Here is a 26,054-nt window from a genome sequence, read left to right as displayed (position 1 = left end):
ACCCAAAGAACACAAAAATCCCGAAATCCTGTTTTGCCACTAAGAACACAACCATAGTGTTAAAACAAAGATTAAAAGAAGACATAATAGGTATCACTGCCATGCAATATGGGTTTTTTTTCCTGAAGAAGTGAGCTACGCTTCAAAAAGTATAGAAGAATTTAAAAAAGCAACTTTTTTTTTACATTATCTCCAGCATTTGATATTTCTTCATCACCTGGTAGTGTGGATACAGACCACAAACTTTCCATTTGTTACACATTTCTCTGGTGAAATCACCCATGGATCTTCAGCAGCCATAGGGGCCAGATTCATCAAATGACATTATGCCAGAAAGTTTTGAAAAGTCAGAAAATTTTAGCTCAACGCCAGGCTGCGCTAAAATTTTACGACTTTTGACATTCTCTAGGCATTTTTGCCCAGCTTTGACCAAGTGGGTGGAGTCGAGATAAAATAGTGGTGTAGAAACATCCACACAGTAAATTCATGACGAGCAGCAGTGTTTTTTACGTCACAAATCTTACCCCAGTCTGTAGTTTTTGCCGAGGTGCCCACCACTTTGACGATATTCCAGATTCACTAACAGGCCTATGCCTCTTAATGAATCAGGAGTGTCTAACTCCAGCATGCCCTTTCTTCAAGACCGGTGTGCACAATGCCGGTCTTGATGAATCGAGGCCAAGGTGTTGTCATTGTGACAGATACTACTTTTTTAAAGCTTCATTTCTTAACTTCTGGTACATAGTTACACTTAGAATTCCAACAAAATAAAGTTAAAAAGAGTGCAACACTTCCCCGATAGATGCCGAGGAGGAAAAAAATCTGACATATTAAATTTCAAAACACAATACTTTTGTTACCAGGTGTGATAAGCTGCCATCAACATGTTTAGAAGCATCTTCTGTCCTTCCACATGAAGGCTCAGCTAAGTGTTCATGTGCACAGAGAAGGCGAGATACAAAGAGGGAACTTAAAACAACCCCCTTTTTCATGCCCTGTTGGAACATATGGATGTAAAAGGGGAAAGTCCCATCTCAGATACCTCATCTACTGGCCAGAGTGGAGTGCTGGTGCAATGAGTGAATATCATGTACCCCAGCACCGGGGTCTCCTGTGATCTACACGCCTCCCAGAGTCTCTTGTGAACTACACGCCTCCCGACGTCTCTCGTGAACTAGACGCCTCCCGTGATCTGCACGCCCCATTGTCTCCGGTGATCTACATGCCACAGCCGCAGTGTCTACTAAGTGATGTATACAGTAGTACAAGTCTCATACGTGATGTATATACTGCAGACCCCCCTCCCCCCACTTGAGTTCTATAACTGAGCAGTGATGAATTTCCCACTGTGAGGATACCTGCAGTGTAAAATACATCTGTGTTCAGAACTTACTGCTGCAAGGTTTTCAAAATTCATCTTAAAGAGTTGACTGTGCTCCAGACCGACGCAAATCTGGAAAAGTAGTTGCAAGTAGCAAAATTATTAAGCCATCATATCCAGCCATCACTTAATGGATGAATTAATTAAATGTATAACCAAATATAGGATGATAAATTTCAAGTGATGGTGTAAAATATCCAAATGGCTCATGGCAGAAAAAAGGTTCCCCACCCATGATCTAGATACTTGAACCACCAATTTATCTGGATTCTCTATAACACAATTTATATGGTCATTGATTATGGAACACTTCATAATACGTTTTTTTTCCTGGTTAATGAGGGGAACCAAAAAAATAATCATGCATACGGGGTCATCTAAGCTAAGATTGGAGCGGATGTTTTCTTGTTCAAACCAAATTTTTCCTAATAGCCAATTCTAGTTATTTCAAATTCTGTCAAATTATGCTGCCGTTTAGGGATGTTAAACATATTTTTTAAAGATTCAGACTTCCACAAATACGCTTAAAAGTTGTTTTTTTAAATATGGTTTAAACTGGGTTCACATATAGATGTCTGACAAACCAGATCGATGTAACAGCTAATGAAATTGTGAAGTTGGTCCTAGTCTGCCATTTATAACCTATTTTGATTGTTTATAGACAAATCTCCTCTTCCTCATTTAAGATTATCCTTAGAAAGGTGGGGTTTTTAAAAAAAAAATTTATTCACAACATTGGGAGCAGTCTTTCACATTTTCCAGAAGCGGTTTACATGCTGTAATCATTATAATTATCAGAAAAAATTCTACACGTCAGAGGAGTTTTCTGGCAGATGAGGTATATTTTTAGCCTTTCATTTCACAATTTACATACAACAATCTGGTCTCATCGGACCAATATGGATCCAATTTTATGGTATTTAAAAAACACCATTACTCACCAATACCTTAAGGTGATGTTAAATATTAACACAATTCGAGAATTCATTTATCGATGAGAATCCAGGATAATCCAGAATCGGTTACGATCTGTGAAGGTCATCATGGAGTAATTTACACTGTCGGAATGCCTCCAAAACTTTGTCTAGAACAGGCAACATTCCTACCAAAAGGCTGTTAAAAAAGAGAAAACATTTCTGTTAATGCATAAGTTACAATATGCACAGTCAGACATTCCTGATTAGAATCATTGCAAACTTAAAGCGAACCTATCACCCCCAAAATCGAGGGTGAGCTAAGCCCACAGGCATCAGGGGCATTCCAGAATGCTGTAGATAAGCCCCTGATGTATCCTGAAAGATAAGAAAAAGACGTTAGACTATACTCACCCAGGGGTGGTCCCGCTGCGGTCCGGTCCGATGGGCGTTGCGGTCCGGTCCCTCCCATCTTTTTACGAAGACGTCCTCTTCTTGTCTTCACGCTGCGGCTCCGGCGTTGAGGGCAGAGCAAAGTACTGCAGTGCGCAGGTGTCGGGTAATGTTAGAGGGGCCCGGCGCCTGCGTACTGCAGACAAAGTATGCCTGCGCCGGAGCCGCAGCGTGAAGACAAGAAGAGGACGTCATCCTAAGAAGATGGGAGGCCCCGGACCGCGACGCCCATCGGATCGAACCGCCCCCATGAGTATAATCTAACCTCTTTTTCTCATCTTTCAGGATACATTGGGGGCTTATCTACAGCATTACAGAATGCTGTAGATAAGATCCTAATGAAGGTGGGCTTAGCTCACCTTCGATTTTGAGGGTGACAAGTTCCCTTTAAACGTCACTGTAAAAACCAAGAGGTAAAATTATGAAATGTCGACAACATAGGGAAAATAAAAGAAGAACCCAGATTCACTTTGAGTAACTGCGATTTTAGGAGTTCGCTTTAGGATAATGCTAGGCTATGTTCACACGATGCGTTTTTGCTGCATTTTTTATGCAAATCTTAAGCTGTGTTTCACATTACAAGCAAAGCAAATGAGATTTCAGAAATATCATGCAGACACATTGGTTTTATTTTCCTGACTGATTCGGAAAACTGCTGCGTTTTAAAAAAACTGCAGCATTTCGCTTCTTTCAGCATTTTTTGGCCTATAAATAATGGGTAAGTGCAAAAACGCAGGAAACAATACAGGCATCAGGTCTTGCTGAGTTTTTGGTGCAAAAACTTTAAGGAAGTTGCATCATGATTTTTCTTGGGGTACTAAAATTTATAATTTATAATATAATATATAATTTTCTAAGGGTCACTTCCGTCTTTCTGTACTTCTGTCTTTCTGTCACGGTTATTCATTCGCTGATTGGTCTCGCCAGCTGCCTGTCATGGCTGCCGCGACCAACCAGCGATGGGCACAATCCGGAACAAAATGGCCGCTCCTTACTCCCCGCAGTCACTCCCCTCCGGTCACCGCTAACACACGGTTAATGCCGGCGGTAACGGACTGCATTATGCCGCGGGTAACACACTCCGTTACCGCCGCTATTAACCCTGTGTGTCCCCAACATTTTACTATTGACGCTGCCTATGTGGCATCAATAGTAAAAAATTTAATGTTAAAAATAATAATAAAAAGAAAAACCCTGCTATACTCACCCTCTGTAGTCCGCTGAGCCACTCGCGCCGGCCGCCATCTTCCGTTGCAGGTTCTGGTGGCAAAGATGGTATGGGAGAAGGACCTGCCATGACGTCACGATCATGTGACCGCGATGTCATCACAGGCCCTGCGCGCCTGCGCTAGAAAGACCTGCCATGATGTCACGGTCATGTGACCGCAACGTCATCACAGGTTCTGCGCTCATACCAACCCTGGGACCGGAAGCTGCCATGGACTACAAGAGGCCCTCGGAAAGGTGAGTATATGTTTATTTTTTAAACCGTGACAAACCTGGCTGGGCAATATACTACGTAGCTGGACAATCTACTACGTGGCTCTGTGCTGTATACTACTTCGCTGTGCAATATACTACGTGGCTCTGTGCTGTATACTACGTCACTGGGCAATATACTACGCACAGTCATGGCCAAAAGTATTGACACCCCTGCAATTCTGTCAGATAATACTCATTTTCTTCCTGAAAATGATTGCAAACACAAATTTGGTATTATCTTCATTTAATTTGTCTTAAATGAAAAAACACAAAAAGAATTGTCCTAAAGCCAAATTGGATATAATTCCACACCAAACATAAAAAAGGGGGTGGACAAAAGTATTGACACTGTTCGAAAAATCATGTGATGCTTCTCTAATTTGTGTAATTAACAGCACCTATAACTTACCTGTGGCACCTAACAGGTGTTGGCAATAACTAAATCACACTTGCAGCCAGTTGACATGGATTAAAGTTGACTCAACCTCTGTCCTGTGTTCTTGTGTGTACCACATTGGGCATGGAGAAAAGAAAGAAGACCAAAGAACTGTCTGAGGACTTGAGTAACCAAATTGTGAGGAAGCATGAGCAATCTCAAGGCTACAAGTCCATCTCCAAAGACCTGAATGTTCCTGTGTCTACCGTGCACAGTGTCATCAAGATGTGTAAAGCCCATGGCACTGTGGCTAACCTCCCTAGATGTGGACGGAAAAGAAAAATTGACAAGAGATTTCAACGCAAGATTGTGCGGATGTTGGATAAAGAACCTCGACTAACATCCAAACAAGTTCAAGCTACCCTGCAGTCCGAGGGTACAACAGTGTCAACCCGTACTATCCGTCGGCATCTGAATGAAAAGGGGCTGTATTGTAGGAGACCCAGGAAGACCCTACTGCTTACCCCGAGACATAAAAAAGCCAGGCTGGAGTTTGCCTAAAACGTTTTGGAAGAATGTTCTCTGGTCAGATGAGACAAAAGTAGAGCTATTTGGGCAAATGCATCAACATAGAGTTTACAGGAGAAAAAAAGAGGCATTCAAAGAAAAGAACACGGTCCCTACAGCCAAACATGGCGGAGGTTCCCTGATGTTTTGGGGTTGCTTTGCTACCTCTGGCACTGGACTGCTTGACCGTGTGCATGGCATTATGAAGTCTGAAGACTACCAACAAATTTTGCAGCATAATGTAGGGTCCAGTGTGAAAAAGCTGGGTCTCCCTCAGAGGTCATGGGTCTTCCAGCAGGACAATGACCCAAAACACACTTCAAAAAGCACTAGAAAATGGTTTGAGAGAAAGCACTGGAGACTTCTAAGGTGGCCAGCAATGAGTCCAGACCTGAATCCCATACAACAACTGTGGAGAGATCTAAGAATGGAAAAGGCACCCTTCAAATATCAGGGACCTGGGGCAGTTTGCCAAAGAAGAATGGTCTAAAATTCCAGCAGAGCATTGTAAGAAACTCATTGATGGTTACCGGAAGTGGTTGGTCGCAGTTATTTTGGCTAAAGGTTGTGCAACCAAGTATTAGGCTGAGGGTGCCAATACTTTTGTCTGGCCCATTTTTGGAGTTTTGTGTGAAATGATCAATGTTTTACTTTTTGCTTCATTCTCTTTTGTGTTTTTTCATTTAAGACAAATTAAATGAAGATAACACTGGTCAACAGCATTTTTGGTGCCAAAGATATTTCATCGAATTTAGGGTAACTTTGGGGTGCTGATTCTGAATATGTCATCAGTTTTGCCAGATTGGCTCAAGTTTTTGAGATTTTTCGTAAAATGTGTAAAAAAAAGACGTAATTTGCTACACGCGCATTAACTTTATTGATATTGTCATGAATACAATAAATTTAACAAAGTAAATGTTGATTTTAGTTTATTTTAACTAGTTTTAGAAAGTAATCTTCAAAAATGAACAAGACATGAAAGATAGGAGACATTTAATCGCTGGAAAAGCGCTTTTTATATGATTTTCTTCTATGTGAGCTATTCGGGCAGTCACGCTGTAGATTCCAGCAGTAATCAGCCATCATATGTCTGTCCCATCTGCCTTGGTACCTTTCCTCCATCACCATAATATCCTGATGAAATCTCTCCCCTTGTTCTTCGCTAAAATCTCCAAGGTTTTCTGGAAATCTGTCCAAGTGACTGTGAAGATAATGCAATTTAATGCTCATGTGTACACCCAGATTTCTAAATCTCAATAGCATGTTTTGTACCAGTTCTTCATAATTGTCTGCCTTTTGATTTCCCAAGAAGTTCTTCACTACCAACACAAAACTACACCATGCAGCAGCTTCAATGTCATTCATTTCCTTAGGAAAATTTGAATCTTTAATGAGTTTCCGAATTTGAGGACCATCAAAGATTCCTGCCTTCAGTTTTTCGCTACTAAGACCAGGGAAAGATCTGCAGATGTACATGAAGCAATTACCATCTTTGTCTAATGCCTTGACGAACTGCTTCATTAATCCTAACTTTATGTGAAGTGGTGGTAGAATGATTTTTTCCCTGTCCACCAAAGGTTCGTTCACTATGTTTGATGCTCCTACTGTCAAGGTATCCCTTGGAGCCAATTCAGTTTCTCCCAGTGCTGATGTTTTGCTCTACTATCCCACATGCAGATGAAGCAAGGATACTTTGTGTATCCACTTTGCTGTCCAAGTAAAAAGTTGACCATTTTTAAATCAACACATATCAGCCACGAATGTTCATGGTAGCACAGTTTCTCCAAGACCATTTTGACATTTTTGTATTGTTCTGCAAGTTTAGTTGAGTGAGCTACTGGAAGAGATGCACACTGATTGCCATTGTTCAACAAAACACATTTCAAACTCCTTTTAGAACTATCTATGAAAAGCCTCCAGTCTTCAGGACGATATACTTGTAAACCCATTTGCAGCATCAGGCCAGGAATATCCTTAGAATATACAAGTAGGTCATCTTCACAGAAAAATTGAAGAAGTGCTTCTTCTCTGGTCCGGTAAGATGTAATTTTAGTTCCAGGCGTCAGACAATTTTTTTCACTTAGCCTTGAAGCTAAAAGTTCGGATGCACTTTTTGAGAGGTTGAGGTCTCTTATTAGATCGTTGAGCTCTCCTTGGGTAAATTGCGTAGGTGTTCTGAAACTTCCTTCATATTCTAGTTCACTTCCAGAACTGATGTTTAGCTCCATACCCTGCATTTCATCATCATCAGGTGGGGGAAGGTCAGGTAACATGGTAAACACAGGTACAGGCACATCTTCACAATGAGGGACAGGCCTTCTTGCAGATTCCATGTTAGGATACTCCCATTTTCGTTTCTTATGCTTATTGAATCCTTGCACTTGCACTGCACAGAAATAACAGTCATCATGATGATTTTTTTGCTCTCTCCACACCATTGGAACACCAAATTTGAAGCTTTTTCTTTGTCCTTTGCTCCATTTTCGTAATAATTCGATACATGCTTTGCACACTATGTGTGGTGCCCAAAACTTGTCTTGGTCCCCAAGCATAACCCCAAAATAGGCAAAATACACTTTTTTTACGAAGTCTGTTATGTTTCTTCTATGTTTTGGCAGTGTGTATTCACCACAAATGTAACAGAATGAGTCTGGATCGTTAAGACAATTTCTTCTTGATGAGTTCATGCTTTTCACTGGAAAACAGACAACAACATAAAGTTAGTGCAAAAATCAAGCTATGAACAAACTTTTAGAACACTAATTAACACAAAACTATATTGAGAACTGCTCAGTTCAAGTACTAATCCAAAGAAATGAATGAGATGATGCGTCGCATTTACCAACAAGTGCTATAAATAAGATACCAAAAATCTCAAAAACTTGAGCTAATCTGGCAAAACTGATAGCATATTCAGAATCAGCACCCCAAAAATACCCCAAATTCATTAAAATATTTTGGACACCAGAAAAAATTTTTTTTTTTTGTTGACCTGTGTAATAATACCAAATAATTTGTGTTTGCAATTATTTTCAGGAAGAAAATGAGTATTATCTGACAGAATTGCAGAGGTGTCAATACTTTTGGCCATGACTGTAACTAGGCAATATACTATGTAACTGGCCAATATACTACGTGGCTCTGTGCTGTATACTACGTCACTGTGCAATATACTACGTGGCTCTGTGCTGTATACTACGTCGCTGTGCAATATACTACGTCGCTGGGCAATATACTACGTCACTGGGCAATATACTACGTCACTGGGCAATATACTACGTGGCTCTGTGCTGTATACTACTTCACTGGGCAATATACTATGTAACTGGGCAATATACTACGTGGCTCTGTGCTGTATATTACGTCACTGGGCAATATACTACGTGGCTGCATGATATACTACGTCACTAGGCAATATACTATGTAACTGGGCAATATACTACGTGGCTGCGCAATATACTACGTCACTGGGCAATATACTACGTGGTTGGGCAATATACTACGTGGCTGGGAAATATAGTACGTGGTTGGGCAATATACTACGTCACTGGGCAATATACTAAGTCACTGGGCAATATACTACGTGGCTGGGCAATATACTACGTCACTGGGCAATATACTACGTTACTGGGCAATATACTACGTCACTGGGCAATATACTACATGGCTGGGCAATATACTACATGGCTGGGCAATATACTACGTGGCTGGGCAATATACTACGTGGCTGGGCAATATACTACGTGGCTGGGCAATATACTACGTCACTGGGCAATATACTACGTCACTGGGCAATATACTACGTGGTTGGGCAATATACTACGTGGCTGGGCAATATACTACGTGGCTGGGCAATATACTACGTGACTGCAATATACTACGTGGCTGGGAAATATACTACGTGGTTGGGCAATATACTACGTCACTGGGCAATATACTAAGTCACTGGGCAATATACTAGGTGGCTGGGCAATATACTACGTCACTGGGCAATATACTACGTCACTGGGCAATATACGTCACTGGGCAATATACTACGTCACTGGGCAATATAATATGTGGCTGGGCAATATACTACATGGCTGGGCAATATACTACGTGGCTTGGCAATATACTACGTGGCTGGGCAATATACTACGTCACTTGGCAATATACTACGTCACTGGGTAATATACTACGTGGCTGGGCAATATACTACGTGGCTGGGCAATATACTACGTGGCTGGGCAATATACTACGTGGCTGGGCAATATACTACGTGGCTGGGCAATATACTACGTGGCTGGGAAATATACTACGTGGCTAGGCAATATACTACGTGGGCTGTGCAATATACTACGTGGGCTGTGCAATATACTAAGTGACTGGGCAATATACTACGTGGATGGGCAATATACTACGTGACTCGGCAATATACTACGTGGGCTGTGCAATATAGTACGTGGACATGCATATTCTAAAATACCCGATGCGTTAGAATCTATGTATATATAGAGATAAATAGATTTATTACCCATAAATAAATATTTGTATGGAAAAAAAAAAAATAAACAAGAAAGGTACAATATATTTGGTATTGCAGAGTCCGTAACGACACTACTTATAAAATTGTCTCACCAGTAGGCCCGAACGCAAAGCTTCTAACCTTGAACTTATTCTGTTGGGTAAGAAAGCGGAGATTTATCTCTGGACCTCTGTTGTCCCCCCACCCCACTCCATAGATGCAATAACAAGTAACAATTTAGCTATTAGACGAGATCTTGCCCCCAATAGACTACCGCAGTGTCTGTTTCTGGATAACATCCCTTTAAAAATTATCCCTTGGCTCACGGACTCGAATTATGTGGATGTATACGTTTTGTGGGAAACCTTACCTAATCTACATATTTCGAATCTTCTCTCTAATCAGGTTCAGTGTGAGGAGGTGTGGCATCGAGAGGCCATGAAACGTCCTCGTAACTTCCTACAAAAATACCATATACAACATATCATCTCTAAATTCAAGTCCGAAGTCACACATAACTCCGATTGGCTCTGGCTGAAGCTTTTTCTTAGGTTAAAATCCCTACCACCAAAACTTATCTCTAAAATATATGTCAACCTTATTTCCCCTTCCTCACTTTTCTAACCACTATATCTATCCTCTTGGGAAACGGAACTTAACTTGTCTTTGTCTCCTAATGAGACAAAACAGATTCTAGGTAATTCACACGGTTTTTTCACGCTGGTATAGAACCCCTGAAAGACTCCTTCACTTAGGCCCATCTGATTCCCCTCGCTGTTGGAGATGTTTGAGTTCGGTAGGTTCCTTCTTCCACATCTTTTGGCAGTACCCAGTGATTGCTAATTACTGGGATGAAATATTTAAATACCTCCGCAAGTTGGGAATAAGTAAAAGAAATTTAACTCCCCAAGAAGTTCTGCTATCGCTCCCCACAAAATCTTATAACCCTAAGAAACATGAATTACTCCCTCTATTGGTGGCTGCAGCTAAGCATTTGGTTTCATTGCATTGGAGACAAACGTCCCCCCCCTTCATTATGTGAATGGATAACTAAAGTCAATGATATACGTAGGATGGAGGAATTGTCCAGTTGGGATTTTCGTACACATGACAAATTCCTCACCATATGGCTTCCCTGGCTACGCTCCTCATCTTTGCCCACTTGATTTTTGCGCTCCTCTCCCAGTAATCCACCTTTTCTCGCCTTTGTGTTTTGCCCTAAAGTCGCAGTGAATGGACCCGAACTCTTCATTTAATTTTGCTTACTCAGCTTACTTAACATCTTACTCACTATTACTCACCATGTATCCTACATGTTTTTCATTGCCTTAATTGTTCTATTATGTCTCTGCCCTGTTAACAGCTCTGGTTTTTAGTGTTCCCGTATCCCTGGAGCTGCTGTTCTTTGACTATTTGTTCATTGCTATATACCTGACGGTTGTGTTGATAAGTTTTTCTCACTTAATGACTTTCATCTGCTGTTATTTCTATTCTCCTGGGGGTCTTTGTAACCCCACGCAGGGGCGGATTATAATAGGGTCAATCTGGGCGGTAGCCCAGGGCCCAGTGGTGTGGGGGGCCCTGGGCTACCGCTCAGATTGCCCGCTGCCATCAGGGCATTACTGCCCTGACTGGCATATTGGCCCGGTGGGCAGAGAGGGCCCGCATCGGGCCGCGTCTTATCTGCTCACTGGGGCCCTACCGGCGCTGCGGCAGTTTTAGCTATTGACGTGCGGGCGGGCGCCCGCCCGCACGTCAATAGTTAACAGCCGCCAGCCAATTGGAGGCTGGCAGCTAAAGTTGGGCGCAGGCGCAGCACACACGTCGCCGGCGTCTGACGTCATTTTCAGTCGCCGGCGAGTCCGCGCTGCTGGAGGGAGCTCGCCTCTGGAGCGCCGGTCAGGTGAGGAGAACTCGTTTTTGGGGGGGTTTTTTGCAAACGGCAATCCGGGGGGGGGGGGGGCAATATGCTGGACACACTGGGGCAGATTGCTGGACACACTGGTGGCAATGCTGCAGACACTGGGGCAGATTGCTGGACACACTGGGGGCAATGCTGGAGACAGTGGGGCAGATTGCTGGACAGACTGGGGGCAATGCTGGACACACTGGGGCAGATTGCTGGGCACACTGGGGCAATATTGGGGACACTGGGGCAGATTGCTGGACACACTGGGGGCAATGCTGGAGACACTAGGGTATATTGCTGGACACACTGGAGGCAATATGCTGGAGTCAGACACTGGGGCAGATTGCTGGACACACTGGGGGCAGGATGCTGGACACACTGGGGGAAGAGATGCTGGACACATTGGCGGCAGAGATGCTGGACACATTGGGGGAAGAGATGCTGGACACATTGGGGGAAGAGATGCTGGACACACTGGGGGAAGAGATGCTGGACACATTGGCGGCAGAGATGCTGGACACATTGGGGGAAGAGATGCTGGACACATTGGGGGAAGAGATGCTGGACACATTGGGGGAAGAGATGCTGGACACATTGGGGGAAGAGATGCTGGACACATTGGGGGCAGAGATGCTGGACACATTGGGGGCAGAGATGCTGGACACATTGGGGGCAGAGATGCTGGACACATTGGGGGCACAGATGCTGGACACTGGTGGGCACAGATGCTGGACACTGGGGGCACAGATGCTGGACACTGGGGGCACAGATGCTGGATACACTGGGGGCACAGATGCTGGATACACTGGGGGCAGGACTGGAGACATGGGCAGAACGTAGACATGGGGCATGATTGGAGACACGGGGCTGAATGAAAGACATGGGGCAGGATTGGAGACAGATCGTGCAGGATCATGGGGCAGGGTGGGTACGATGGAGACTGATGGGGCAGGATGGGGAGATCATATGGGGCAGGGTGGATACTCATGAGGGCAGGATGGGTGAACATATGGCTGAAGTCAGGAATGAGACACACGGGGCCAGGGTGGGGGATATTATTACCATAGGGGCTAATTAAGGGATATTATTACTGCAGTGATGTATTTATTTTATTTTTTGAGGACACTGTTTTAAATGGGGGGGGCAGTCCTGTTACTGTGTAGAGTGACACTATGCCGCCTCTTTTTCTTCATGTGGTGTAATGTTAAAGTTGGGAAAAATTAAGTAATGTGTTCTACAAGCGGAGCTCGAGATAACTGTGTTAATTCCTGCAGAGACGAGTCTTGGCTGGATGAAGTGATGGCGGTCTGTGCTGGATGAAAGATGAAGGACTTCACCTAGAGATGTCACTGGTGAGTCAGTGTTACCTATACATTGACACTATACACTGTATACTATATACTGAACTGAACGGTAAATTGACTAGATCAATGTATGTTTGACAGGTTATAGTTTCACACAGCAACTATTTTTCTGGAATAAAAAAAATATGTGCATATTCATCACTGTAATGAGCAGTACCACGTGACCGCTCACACAGGACCTGCTGCCGGCGCTGAGAGCATACATCGCAGGAGCTGGGAGAGTATTTCTCGGCAAGCGGGCGGGCGCACAGGGGATGGAAGGCGGGAGGTGACCCCAAACTTTATTTTTAACACAAACAAAAAAAAAAAAAACCTTGATTTTTCATTTCTTCTCTCCAGCGAACGCTGCTGGGGAGAAGGAATGAATGCTGGCTTCAGCACCAAAAGCAGGGGACAGAGCTTAACTGTAGCGCTGTCTCTCCTGCGGGTGGTACATGCACACGGGGGAGAGTGCACACTGTTCTCCGTGTGCAGGACGTATTGCGGTACGTGCTGCCAGAGAAAAGCGAACATGACTCTGTTTTTGCACACGGACACACGGTCCGTGAAAACACGGAGACATGTGCATAGATCCATTCATTTGAATGGGTTTACGTACGTCAGTGTCTCCGGTACGTGTACTGACAGTTTTCTCACATACCGGAGACACTGACGTGTGAAAGAGGCCTAAGGCGGTGATAAAGGGTGGTTTAATTTACTATTTATAGCGGGTTTTTATGTTTGGCAGCTGCCACACACTAAAAGACGCTTTTTATTGCAAAAAAAAAGTTTTTGCGTTAACACATTTTGAGAGCTATAATTTTTCCATATTTTGGTCCACGGGGTCATGTGAGGTCTTGTTTTTTGCGGGACGAGTTGACGTTTTATTAGTATCATTTTTGGGCACATGACATTTTTTGATCGCTTTTTATTCTGATTTTTGTTAGGCAGAATGAACAAAAACCAGCAATTCATGAAATGCTTTTGGGAGGGCGTTTACACCGTTCCGCGATTGGTAAAATTGACAAAGCAGTTTCATTCTTCGGGTCAGTACGATTACAGCTATACCTCATTTATTTTTTTTATGTTTTGGCGCTTTTATATAATAAAAACTATTTTATAGAAAAAATAATTACTTTTGCATCGCTTTATTCTGAGGGCTATAACTTTTATTTTTTTGCTGATGATGCTGTATGGTGGCTCGTTTTTGTGGGAGAAGATGAAGTTTTCAGCGGTACCATGGTTATTTATATCTGTCTTTTTGATTGCGTGTTATTCCACTTTTTCTTCGGCGGTATGATGATAAAGCATTGTTTTTTTGTTTTTTTTTACGGTGTTCACTGAAGGGTTTAACTATTGGGACAGTTTTATAAGTCGTGTCGTTACGGACGCGGTAGTACTAAATATGTGTACTTTTATTGTTTTTTTATTTACATAAAAGAAATTTATTTATTGGAACAATATATATATATATTTTTTTTTTCTTTACACTGTGTTCCAAATTATTATGCAAATTGGAATTAAGTGTCAAAGATTTAATTGTTTTGTTTTTCAAATAAACTCATGGGTGGTATTGTGTCTCAGGGCTCAATGGATCACTGAAATCAATCTTAAACACATGTGATAATTAGTTTTAAAGGTGACTCTAATTAAAGGAAAACTACTTAAAAATTATGTTCCACATTATTAAGCAGGCCAGAGATTTCAAGTAATATGGGAACTAAAAAGGATCTCTCTGCTGCTGAAAAGCATTAAATAGTGCAATGCCTTGGACACGGTATGAAAACATTAGATATTCCATGAAAACTTAAGAGTGGTCATCATACTGTGAAGAGATTTGAGACTGAAACAGAGCACAGACAGAGTTCATGTAGATAAAGGCATAATGAGGAAGATTTTTGCCAGACAAATTCATTGGATTAAAGGTACAGTCACACTGACCAACTTCACAACGATATCGCTAGCGATCCGTGACGTTGCAGCGTCCTGGCTAGCGATATCGTTGTGTTTGACACGCAGCAGCGATCTGGATCCTGCTGTGACATCGTTGGTCGGAGCAGAAAGTCCAGAACTTTATTTCGTTGCTGGATCTCCCGCAGACATCGCTGAATCGGCGTGTGTGACGCTGATCCAGCGATGTCTTCACTGGTAACCAGGGTAAATATCGGGTTACTAAGCGCAGGGCCGAGCTTAGTAACCCGATGTTTACCCTGGTTACCAGTGTAAATGTAAAAAAAAAAAAAACACTACATACTTACATTCCGGTGTCTGTGGCGTCCCCCCGGCGTTCTGCTTCCCTGCACTCCTCCTGCATCCTGTGTCAGCGCCGGCCAGCCGTAAAGCAATTACAGCGGTGATGTCACTGCTCTGCTTTTACGGCCAGCACTTACACAGTGCAGGGAAGCAGAAAGCCGGGGAACGCGACAGGAATGCAAGTATGTAGTGTTTGTTTTTTTTACATTTACACTGGTAACCAGGGTAAACATCGGGTTACTAAATGCGGCCCTGCGCTTAGTAACCCGATATTTACCCTGGTTACCCAGGGACTTCGATATCGTTGGTCGCTGGAGAGCTGTCTGTGTGACAGCTCTCCAGCGACCACACAGCGACGCTGCAGCGATCGGCATGGTTGTCGTTATCGCTGCAGCGTCGCTAAATGTGACGGTACCTTAAGAGAGCAGCTGCCAAAATACCATTACAAATCAGCAAATAGATATTTGAAGCTGCTGGTGCCGCTGGAGTCCCTCGAACCTCAAGGTGTAGGATCTTTCAAAGGCTTGCTGTGGTGCATAAACCTACTATTCAGCCACCCTTAAAGGGAAGGTACCGCATTTGTAGATCATTAATAAATCACTGTAATGTAGCATAACATGCTGCTATAAGCAAGTTTTAAATGCATGTGAAACAGATTTCATGTGCTATATGAGTTTAAAGAATGCACTGGGGGCTGACATCTTGGTTTTGCAGCAGTAGCAGGGCACTATCAGTGTCAGATTACGGCACCCCATGGACATAGGAGATAATAGACTGGCGCTGACCCTATCTCTAACATTGTAGCAGCATTAGCAGTGAGCTGGGCATGCCTCTGTGGGCTGCACAATTCACTGCTGTAGGTGTGACTAGCTGCCATTTTATTATAGCCCTGTGCTATCTGCCGAGCTCCACTTACTCTCTGTCGCAGGACAGAAGAAGCCCTCACTGCTCCTCTGTACTCCAGGCAGGCACGTCCTGGGCAGACATTCTCTGCTCTGGCTCACATGCTGTCCTGTGTGCTTCTCCTGCTGTGTCTCCCCCTCCCCCTCACACACAGTCCCTGTGATCTCAGGTAAGCTGCACTCACAGCCTGCAGAGAGGGAGGTGACACCTGGAGAGAGAAAGCAGGGCAGCTGACAGGACAGGGATTAAGGTGGGGGAAGGGGGATGGCAAGAATGTTATTCACAAAAAATGCTGCTGAGTCCACTGTGTTCTGCTCCTCTATAAAAAAAAGCTGCGCCTCTGATGCAGTAACTGCTGGTGATAGCAGGTCACAGGGCAGTCACACACAAAATGGCGCTGTCTTGTGATGCTGCTCTTCATTCTGCCCCAGGGATATTAGACCACCCAAAAGGGGAGGGAAATGGTGATGTCAGCAGTTACTGCCCCAATTTTCCGGCTAACAGTAAAGCTGGTAAATCTTACTATAGCTGCTTGAGGTCTAAAACGGAAAATGCTCCCCCTAGTGGTAAATATGTATATTTGCAAACATTTCTATATGAAAAATATTGTTTTTTTTTTTACAAACAGTGCAAACATTGCATTAATACATTTTAATTACTATTTTAAGCTTAAAGGGCCACTGTCACCCCCCTCCAGCCGTTATAAACTAAAAGAGCCACCTTGTGCAGCAGTAATGCTGCATTCTAACAAGGTGGCTCTTTTAGTTTTTGTTTCTGTCATAAAGCATTATCCGTCCGAGCGCTGGTGCCGGGTTCCTTTCTGCGCCTGTGCGGTCAGCCTGTTACTGAATCCCCGCCCCACACTATGTTATGCACTATGCACAGTGCGGGGCTGGGATTCCTGGGCATGCGCACTGCGCTTGTCAGACGCTCCACAGGTCCCCCGCCTTCCAGCGTTGTTCTGTGCGGCTGTTCCAAACACCGGCAAGGATACCTGTATATTCCGGCAATGCTGAAAGGCGGGGGACCTGGGGAGCGTCTGAGAAGCGCAGTGCGCATGCCCAGGAATCCCAGCCCCGCACTGTGCATAGTGCATAACATAGTGCGGGGCGGGGATTCAGTAACAGGCTGGCCGCACAGGCGCAGAAAGGAACCCGGCAGCAGCGCTCGGACGGATAATGCTTTATGCGCCTGCGCAAGGCAGAAGAGCAGAGCGCAGGCGCCAGATTTCACACAATAATAGCGCTGAGGGGGCGGCGAAAATCAACCCAACAGATGACTGACGGCAGTTGGGCGCTTCTAAGAGGAGGCTTCAGTCCCGCCTCCGGGTACAAAGACAGGTATTTCAGCAGAATTATAAATACATTTATTGTGGCAATAACAGAAACAAAAACTAAAAGAGCCACCTTGTTAGACTGCAGCATTACTGCTGCACAAGGTGGCTCTTTTAGTTTATAACGGCTGGAGGGGGGTGACAGTGGCCCTTTAATTTCACAAAAAAAACAAAAATACAAGAAAACTGGTGGCACCTTCCCTTTAAACAGTGTTCACAAGCAGAAATGGTTAAAGTGGGCCCGGACATACATGAACACTAATTTCCAAACAGTCTTGTTTACTGATGAGTGTCAAGTAACTCTGGATGGTCCAGATGGATGGAGTAGTGGATGGTTGGTGGATGGCCACCATGTCCCAACAAGGCTGTGATGTCAGCAAGAAGGTGGTACAGCTGGTAGGACGTTCTAAGGTTCCTGAAGGTGTGAAAATGACCTCTGCAAAGTACATAGAGTTTCTGACTGACTTTTTTTCCATGGTCTGAAAGCAGAAACGTGCCTTCAGGAGCAAAATCATCTTCATGCATGACAATGCAACATCTCATGCTGCAAAGAATACCTCTGAGTCATTGGCTGCTATGGGCATAAAAGGAGATAAACTCATGGTGTGGCCACCATCTTCCCCTGACCTCAACTGTACAGAGAACTTTTGGAGTATCATCAAGCAAAAGATCTATGAGGGTGGGAGGTAGTTCACATCAAAACAGCAGAAACTCTCCAAAAACTCACAAGTTCAATGGATGCAATTGTGAAGATGATATCAAAGAAGGGTTCCTATGTTAACATGTAACTTGGCCTGTTTGGATGTTTTGGAGTTAATAGCTTTTTTGTTCAGTGACTGTGACCTCCTAATGCTGCAAATTCCACAAATGAGCATTTTCAGTTCTTTAAAACATATCAAATGTTTAGAAATTCTACTGTGCCTAATAATTTGGAACAGTGCATTTTGAGTTTTTATATATTTTGGAGATTATACTGTTATCATTGGGAGGTTTCTTCAATAAAATTTGATGTATAATCTAACGGGTGATGACTTATTAGACTGACTGTCATTTGCACCGACCTTTTAGGAAAATCCGAGAAAAATATAATTTGCATAATAATTTGGAACACTGTATTTAGGATTTTTTTTTTTTTTATACACACGTTAATATTTTTTTTTTTCTTTTTTCTTACAGTTATATGAAAAAGTTTGGGCACCCCTATTGGTCTTAAGCGTAATGTTTTATAAAAAGTGTTTTTTTTGCAACAGCTATTTCAGTTTCATATATCTAATAACTGTTGGACACAGTAATGTTTCTGCCTTGAAATGAGGTTTATTGTACTAACAGAAAATGTGCAATCTGCATTCAAACAAAATTTGACAGATGCATAAGTATGGGCACCCCACCAGAAAAGTGACATTAATATTTAGTAGATCCTCCTTTTGCAAAAATAACAGCCTCTAGTCGCTTCCTGTAGCTTTTAATGAGTTCCTGGATCCTGGATGAAGGTATTTTTGACCATTCCTCTTTACAAAACAATTCCAGTTCAGTTAAGTTTGATGGTCGCCGAGCATGGACAGCCCTCTTCAAATGATCCCACAGATGTTCAATGATATTCAGGTCTGGGGACTGGGATGGCCATTCCAGAACAGTGTAATTGTTCCTCTGTATGAATGCCTGAGTAGATTTGGAGTGGGGTTTTGGATCATTGTCTTGCTGAAAGATCCATCCCCTGCGTAACTTCAACTTTGCCACTGATTCATGAAAATTATTGCCAACAATCTGCTGATACTGAGAGGAATCCATGCGTTTCTCAACTTTAACCCCTTTCTGCCATTAGACGTACTATTGCGTCCATGTGGGGTGGGCTTTACTTCCCAAGGACGCAATAGTACGTCATATGCGATCGGCAGCGCTCACGGGGGGAGCGCCGCCGATCGCGGCCGGGTGTCAGCTGTTTATCGCAGCTGACATCCGGCACTATGTGCCAGGAGCGGTCACGGACCGCCCCCGGCACATTAACCCCCGGCACACCGCGATCAAAGATGATCGCGATGTGCCGGCGGTACAGGGAAGCACCGCGCAGGGAGGGGGCTCCCTGCGGGCTTCCCTGAGCCCCCCGCAGCAACGCGATGTGATCGCGTTGCTGCGAGGGTCTCACCTCCCTCCCTGCTCCCTCCAGCCCCGGATCCAAGATGGCCGCGGATCCGGGTCCTGCAGGGAGGGAGGTGGCTTCACAGAGCCTGCTCAGAGCAGGCACTGTGAAGCAGCCTGCACTCCTATCAGATCAGTGATCTGACAGAGTGCTGTGCAAACTGTCAGATCACTGATCTGTGATGTCCCCCCCTGGGACAAAGTAAAAAAGTAAAAAAAAAAAATTTCAAATGTGTAAAAAAAAATAAAAAAAAATATTCCAAAATAATGAAAAAAAAAATAAAAATATTATTCCCATAAATACATTTCTTTATCTAAATAAAAAAAAAAAAACAATAAAAGTACACATATTTAGTATCGCCGCGTCCGTAACGGCCCGCCCTATAAAACTGGCCCACTAGTTAACCCCTTCAGTAAACACCGTAAGAAAAAAAAAAAAAACGAGGCAAAAAACAACGCTTGATAATCATACCGCCGAACAAAAAGTGGAATAACACGCGATCAAAAAGACAGATATAACTAACCATGGTACCGCTGAAAACGTCATCTTGTCCCGCAAAAAACGAGCCGCCATACAGCATCATCAGCAAAAAAATAAAAAAGTTATAGTCCTGAGAATAAAGCGATGCAAAAATAATTATTTTTTCTATAAAATAGTTTTTATCGTATAAAAGCGCCAAAACATAAAAAAATGATATAAATGAGGTGTCGCTGTAATCGTACTGACCCGAAGAATAAAACTGCTTCATCAATTTTACCAAACGCGGAACGGTATAAACGCCTCCCCCAAAAGAAATTCATGAATAGCTGGTTTTTGGTCATTCTGCCTCACAAAAATCGGAATAAAAAGCGATCAAAAAATGTCACGTGCCCGAAAATGTTACCAATAAAAACATCAACTCGTCCCGCAAAAACCAAGACCTCACATGACTCTGTGGACCAGAATATAGAAAATTATAGCTCTCAAAATGTGGTAACGCAAAAAATATTTTTTGCAATAAAAAGCGTCTTTCAGTGTGTGACGGCTGCCAATCATAAAAATCCGCTAAAAAACCCGCTATAAAAGTAAATCAAACCCCCCTTCATCACCCCCTTAGTTAGGGAAAAATTAAAAAAATGTATTTATTTCCATTTTCCCATTAGGGCTAGGGTTAGAGTTAGGGCTAGGGTTAGGGCTAGGGTTAGGGCTAGGGTTAGGGCTAGGGCTAGGGTTAGGGCTAGGGTTAGGGTTAGGGCTAGGGTTAGGGCTAGGGTTAGGGCTAGGGTTAGGGCTAGGGTTAGGGCTAGGGTTAGGGCTAGGGTTAGGGCTAGGGTTAGGGTTAGGGTTAGGGCTAGGGCTAGGGTTAGGGCTAGGGTTAGGGCTAGGGTTAGGGCTAGGGCTACAGTTTGGGTTGGGGCTAAAGTTACAGTTAGGGTTTAGATTACATTTACGGTTGGGAATAGGGTTGGGATTAGGGTTAGGGGTGTGTCAGGGTTAGAGGTGTGGTTAGGGTTACTGTTGGGATTAGGGTTAGGGATGTGTTTGGATTAGGGTTTCAGTTATAATTGGGGGGTTTCCACTGTTTAGGCACATCAGGGGCTCTCCAAACGCGACATGGCGTCCGATCTCAATTCCAGCCAATTCTGCGTTGAAAAAGTAAAACAGTGCTTCTTCCCTTCCGAGCTCTCCCGTGTGCCCAAACAGGGGTTTACCCCAACATATGGGGTATCAGCGTACTCAGGACAAATAGGACAACAACTTTTGGGGTCCAATTTCTCCTGCTACCCTTGGGAAAATACAAAACTCGGGGCTAAAACATATTTTTTGTGGGAAAAAAAAAGATTTTTTATTTTCACGGCTCTGCGTTATAAACTGTAGTGAAACACTTGGGGGTTCAAAGTTCTCACAACACATCTAGATTAGTTCCCTGGGGGGTCTAGTTTCCAATATGGGGTCACTTGTGGGGGGTTTCTACTCTTTAGGTACATTAGGGGTTCTGCAAACGCAATGTGACGTCTGCAGACCATTCCATCTAAGTCTGCATTCCAAATGGCGCTCCTTCCCTTCCGAGCTCTGCCATGCGCTCAAACGTTGGTTTCCCCCAACATACGGGGTATCAGCGTACTCAGGACAAATTGGACAACAACTTTTGGGGTCGAATTTCTCCTCTTACCCTCGGGAAAATACAAAACTGGGGGCTAAAAAATAATTTTGGGGGGAAAGATTTTTTTTTTTAATTTTCACGGCTCTGCGTTACAAACTGTAGTGAAACACTTGGGGGTTCAAAGCTATCACAACACATCTAGATGAGTTCCTTAGGGGGTCTAGTTTCCAAAATGGTGTCACTTGTGGGAGGTTTCTACTGTTTAGGTACATTAGGGGCTCTGCAAATGCAATGTGACACCTGCAGACCATTCCATCTAAGTCCTCATTCCAAATGGAGCTCCTTCCCTTCCGAGCCCTCCCATGCGCCCAAACAGTGGTTCCCCCCCCACATATGGGGTATCAGCGCACTCAGGACAAATTGGACAACAAATTGTGGGGTCCAATTTCTCCTTTTACCCTCGGAAAAATACAAAACTGGGGGCTAAAAAATAATTTTTGTGGGAAAAAATTTTTGTTTTATTTTTACGGCTCTCCATTATAAACTTCTGTGAAGCCCTTGGTGGGTCAAAGCGCTCAGCACACATCTAGATAAGTTCCTAAGGGGGTCTACTTTCCAAAATGGTGTCACTTGTGGGGGGTTTCTACTGTTTAGGTACATTAGGGGCTCTGCAAACGCAATGTGACACCTGCAGACCATTCCATCTAAGTCTGCATTCAAATGGCACTCCTTCCCTTCTGAGCCCTCCCATGTGCCCAAACAGTGGTTCCCCCCACATATGGTGTATCATTGCACTCAGGACAAATTGGGCAACACATTTTGGGGTCCAATTTCTCCTGTTACCCTCAGGAAAATACAAAACTGGGGGCTAAAAAAATAATTTTTGTGGGAAAAAAATTTTGTTTTATTTTTACGGCTCTGCATTATAAACTTCTGTGAAGCACTTGGTGGGTCAAAGTGCTCACCACACCTCTAGATAAGTTCCTTAGGGGGTCTACTTTCCAAAATGGTGTCATTTGTGGGGGGTTTCAATGTTTAGGCACATCAGTGGCTCTTCAAACGCAACATGGCGTCCCATCTCAATTCCTGTCAATTTTGCATTGAAAAGTCAAACGGCGCTCCTTCCCTTCCGAGCTCTCCCATCCGCCCAAACAGTGGTTTACCCCCACATATGGGCTATCAGCGTACTCAGGACAAATTGTACAACAACGTTTGGGGTCCAATTTCTTCTCTTACCCTTGGGAAAATAAAAAATTGGGGGCGAAAAGATAATTTTTGTGAAAAAATATGATTTTTTATTTTTACGGTTCTACATTATAAACTTCTGTGAAGCACTTGTTGGGTCAAAGTGCTCACCACACCTCTAGATAAGTTCCTTAGGGGGTCTACTTTCCAAAATGGTGTCACTTGTGGGGGGTTTCAATGTTTAGCCACATCAGGGGCTCTCCAAACGAAACATGACGTCCCATCTCAATTCCAGTCAATTTTGCATTGAAAAGTCAAATGGCACTCCTTCGTTTCCGAGCTCTGCCATGCGCCCAAACAGTGGTTTACCCCCACATGTGGGGTATTGGCATACTCAGGACAAATTGTACAACAATGTTTGGGGTCCATTTTCTCCTGTTACCCTTGGTAAAATAAAACAAATTGGAGCTGAATTACATTTTTTTTGAAAAAAAGTTAAATGTTCATTTTTATTTAAACATTCAAAAAATTCCTGTGAAGCACCAGAAAGGTTAATAAACTTCTTGAATGTGGTTTTGAGCACCTTGAGGGGTGTAGTTTTTAGAATGGTGTCACACTTGGGTATTTTCTATCATATAGACCCCTCAAAATGACTTCAAATGAGATGTGGTCCCTAAAATAAAATGGTGTTGTAGAAATGAGAAATTGCTGGTCAACTTTTAACCCTTATAACTCCCTAACAAAAAAAAATTTTGGTTCCAAAATTGTGCTGATGTAAAGTAGACATGTGGGAAATGTTACTTATTAAGTATTTTGTGTGACATATCTCTGTGGTTTAATTGCATAAAAATTCAAAGTTGGAAAATTGCGAAATTTTCATAATTTTCGCCAAATTTCCATTTTTTTCACAAATAAACGCAGGTACTATCAAATAATTTTTACCATTGTCATGAAGTACAATATGTCACGAGAAAACAATGTCAGAATCACCAGGATCCATTGAAGCGTTCCAGAGTTATAACCTCATAAAGGGACAGTGGTCAGAATTGTAAAAATTGGCCCGGTCATTAACGTGCAAACCACCCTTGGGGGTAAAGGGGTTAACAAGATTCCCGGTGCCGGCATTGGCCACACAGCCCCAAAGCATGATGGAACCTCCACCAAATTTTACTGTAGGTAGCAATTGTTTTTCTTGGAATGCTGTGGTTTTTGGCCGCCATCCATAACGCCTTTTTGTATGACCAAACAACTCAATCTTGGTTTCATCAGTCCACAGGACCTTCTTTGAAAAAGAAATTGGCTTCTCCAAATGTGCTTTTGCATACCTCAGCTGACTCGGTTTGTGGCGTGAAACGGCTTCTTTCGCATCACTCTCCCATACAGCGTCTCCTTGTGCAAAGTGCGTTGTATAGTTGACCGATGCACAGTGACACCATGTGCAGCAAGTTGATGCTGCAGCTCTCTGGAGGTGGTCTGAGGATTGTCCTTGACTGATCACACCATTCTTCTTCTCTGCCTTTCTGATGTTTTTCTTGGCCTGCCACTTCTGGCCTTAACAAGAACTGTACCTGTGTTCTTCCATTTCCTTACTACGGTATGTTCCTCACAGTGGAAATTGAAAGGTTAAATCTCTGAGATAGCTTTTTGTATCCTTCCCCTGAACAACTATGTTGAATAATCTTTGTTTTCAGATCATTAGACAGTTGTTTTGAGGAGCCCATGATGCCACTCTTCAGAGGAGATTCAAACAGGAGAACAACTTGCAAGTGGCCACTTTAAGTAGCTTTTCTCATGATTGCATACACCTGGCCATGAAGTTTAAAGCTCAATGAAGTTAGAAAACAAAAAAAAGTGCTTTAGTAAGTCAGTAAAAAGTAGGTAGGAGTATTTAAAACAAGAAAATGATAAGGGTGCCCATACTTATGCACCTGTCAAATTTTGTTTGAATGCAGATTGCACATTTTCTGTTAGTACAATAAACCTCATTTCAAGGCAGAAACATTACTGTGTCCAAAAGTTATTAGATATATGAAACTGAAATAGCTGTTGCAAAAAAAATTTTTTTTTATAAAACATTAAGCTTAAGATTAATAGGGGTGCCCAAACTTTTTCATATAACTGTACTTTGTCCCAGGGTGGGACATCATTGTATAGTGTCAGATCGCTGATCTCACACTTTGCAAAGCACTGTGTCAGATCAGCGATCTGACAGGCAATGCAGGAGGCTTGCCGGCACCTACTCTCAGCAGGCGCTTGCAAGCCACTGCCCTGCAGGACCCGGAAGGACCCCGTGGCCATCTTGGATCCAGGACCTACAGGGAGGTCGGAGGAGACGCTCAGAACTATGCGATCACATCGCGTTGTTCCAAGGGTCTCAGGGAAGCACGCAGGGAGCCCCATCCCTGCGTGATGCTTCCCTATGCCACCGGAACGCTGCGATCATGTTTGATCGCAGTGTTCCAAAGGTTAAAGTGCCGCGAGCGGTCCGTGACCGCTCCTGGCACATAGTGCCGGATGTCAGCTGTAATAATCTGCTGACACCTGGCTGTGATCGGCCGCGCTCCCCTGTGAGCGCAGCTGATCGCCTATGACGTACTATGCCGTCCCTAGGAATTAAGTCGCAGGTCACCTCGACGGGATAGTACGTCAGATGGCAGAAAGGGGTTAACATTTTAGACACTACTCAATATAAATTCCCAAAACACATTAAGGCTATGTTAGCTATCTGGGCCTCAGATACCAGAAAAAGTATCCTGCAACATTGGCTGAATCCACTACCACCATCAAAATCACTCATACAATCCATAATAATGTTTCTTTTTCGGATGGATAGGCTTGATACCCTAACCAGTAAGGAAAAATTAACTGGGAAATTTTTAAGTACATGGTCACTGTTCATACTATCGCTCCCTCAAGACACCAGAGACAAATTCAGGACACAATTCGGAAACACTCAATGGTACCTTCTGCAGATAAGTCCACTCCTATACCTTGAAACCTTGACTTAATAAATGAATGCGGAGAAGTTAGGGAAGAGGGTATGGTTTGGGGGAGGTCGGGAGGGAAGGGGGGGGTATGCTTATGCAGCTCCTTCAAAGATATGTACAACTTTTCTATTTATTATGCTCAAACTCTTTCTTTAAGAATATGTACATCTTTCCATTTTGCTATGCCTTTAAACTCAATAAAAGCCCTAACAAGACTGTTGGACAAAATATGGAAAAATTATAG

The 26,054-nt window shown here is 43.3% G+C and overlaps 1 protein-coding gene across 11 annotated transcripts in view; it reads right to left on the bottom strand.

Moving 5' to 3' along the window:
- IL15 (interleukin 15) overlaps positions 1-26,054 on the bottom strand; it is a 138,999-nt gene that overhangs the window by 41,174 nt on the left and 71,771 nt on the right. For 4 of the 11 annotated variants that reach the window (XM_069743988.1, XM_069743987.1, XM_069743995.1 and 1 more), the window contains exon 2: positions 2,323-2,494. In XM_069743988.1, the coding sequence (XP_069600089.1) occupies positions 2,323-2,369 (47 nt within the window). In that variant the 5' untranslated portion in view covers positions 2,370-2,494. Of the gene's footprint in view, positions 1-1,393; positions 1,454-2,322; positions 2,495-7,802; positions 7,869-10,047; positions 10,127-26,054 lie in introns of those variants that run through there. The other 7 variants (XM_069743993.1, XM_069743996.1, XM_069743992.1 and 4 more) reach the window with 5 other exon arrangements.

This window comes from Ranitomeya imitator, chromosome 1 (assembly GCF_032444005.1).
Source record: "Ranitomeya imitator isolate aRanImi1 chromosome 1, aRanImi1.pri, whole genome shotgun sequence".
NCBI lineage: Eukaryota > Metazoa > Chordata > Amphibia > Anura > Dendrobatidae > Ranitomeya > Ranitomeya imitator.
The sequence above is the reverse complement of the archived record's forward strand: the minus strand, read 5'-3'. Positions and strand labels throughout refer to the sequence as shown.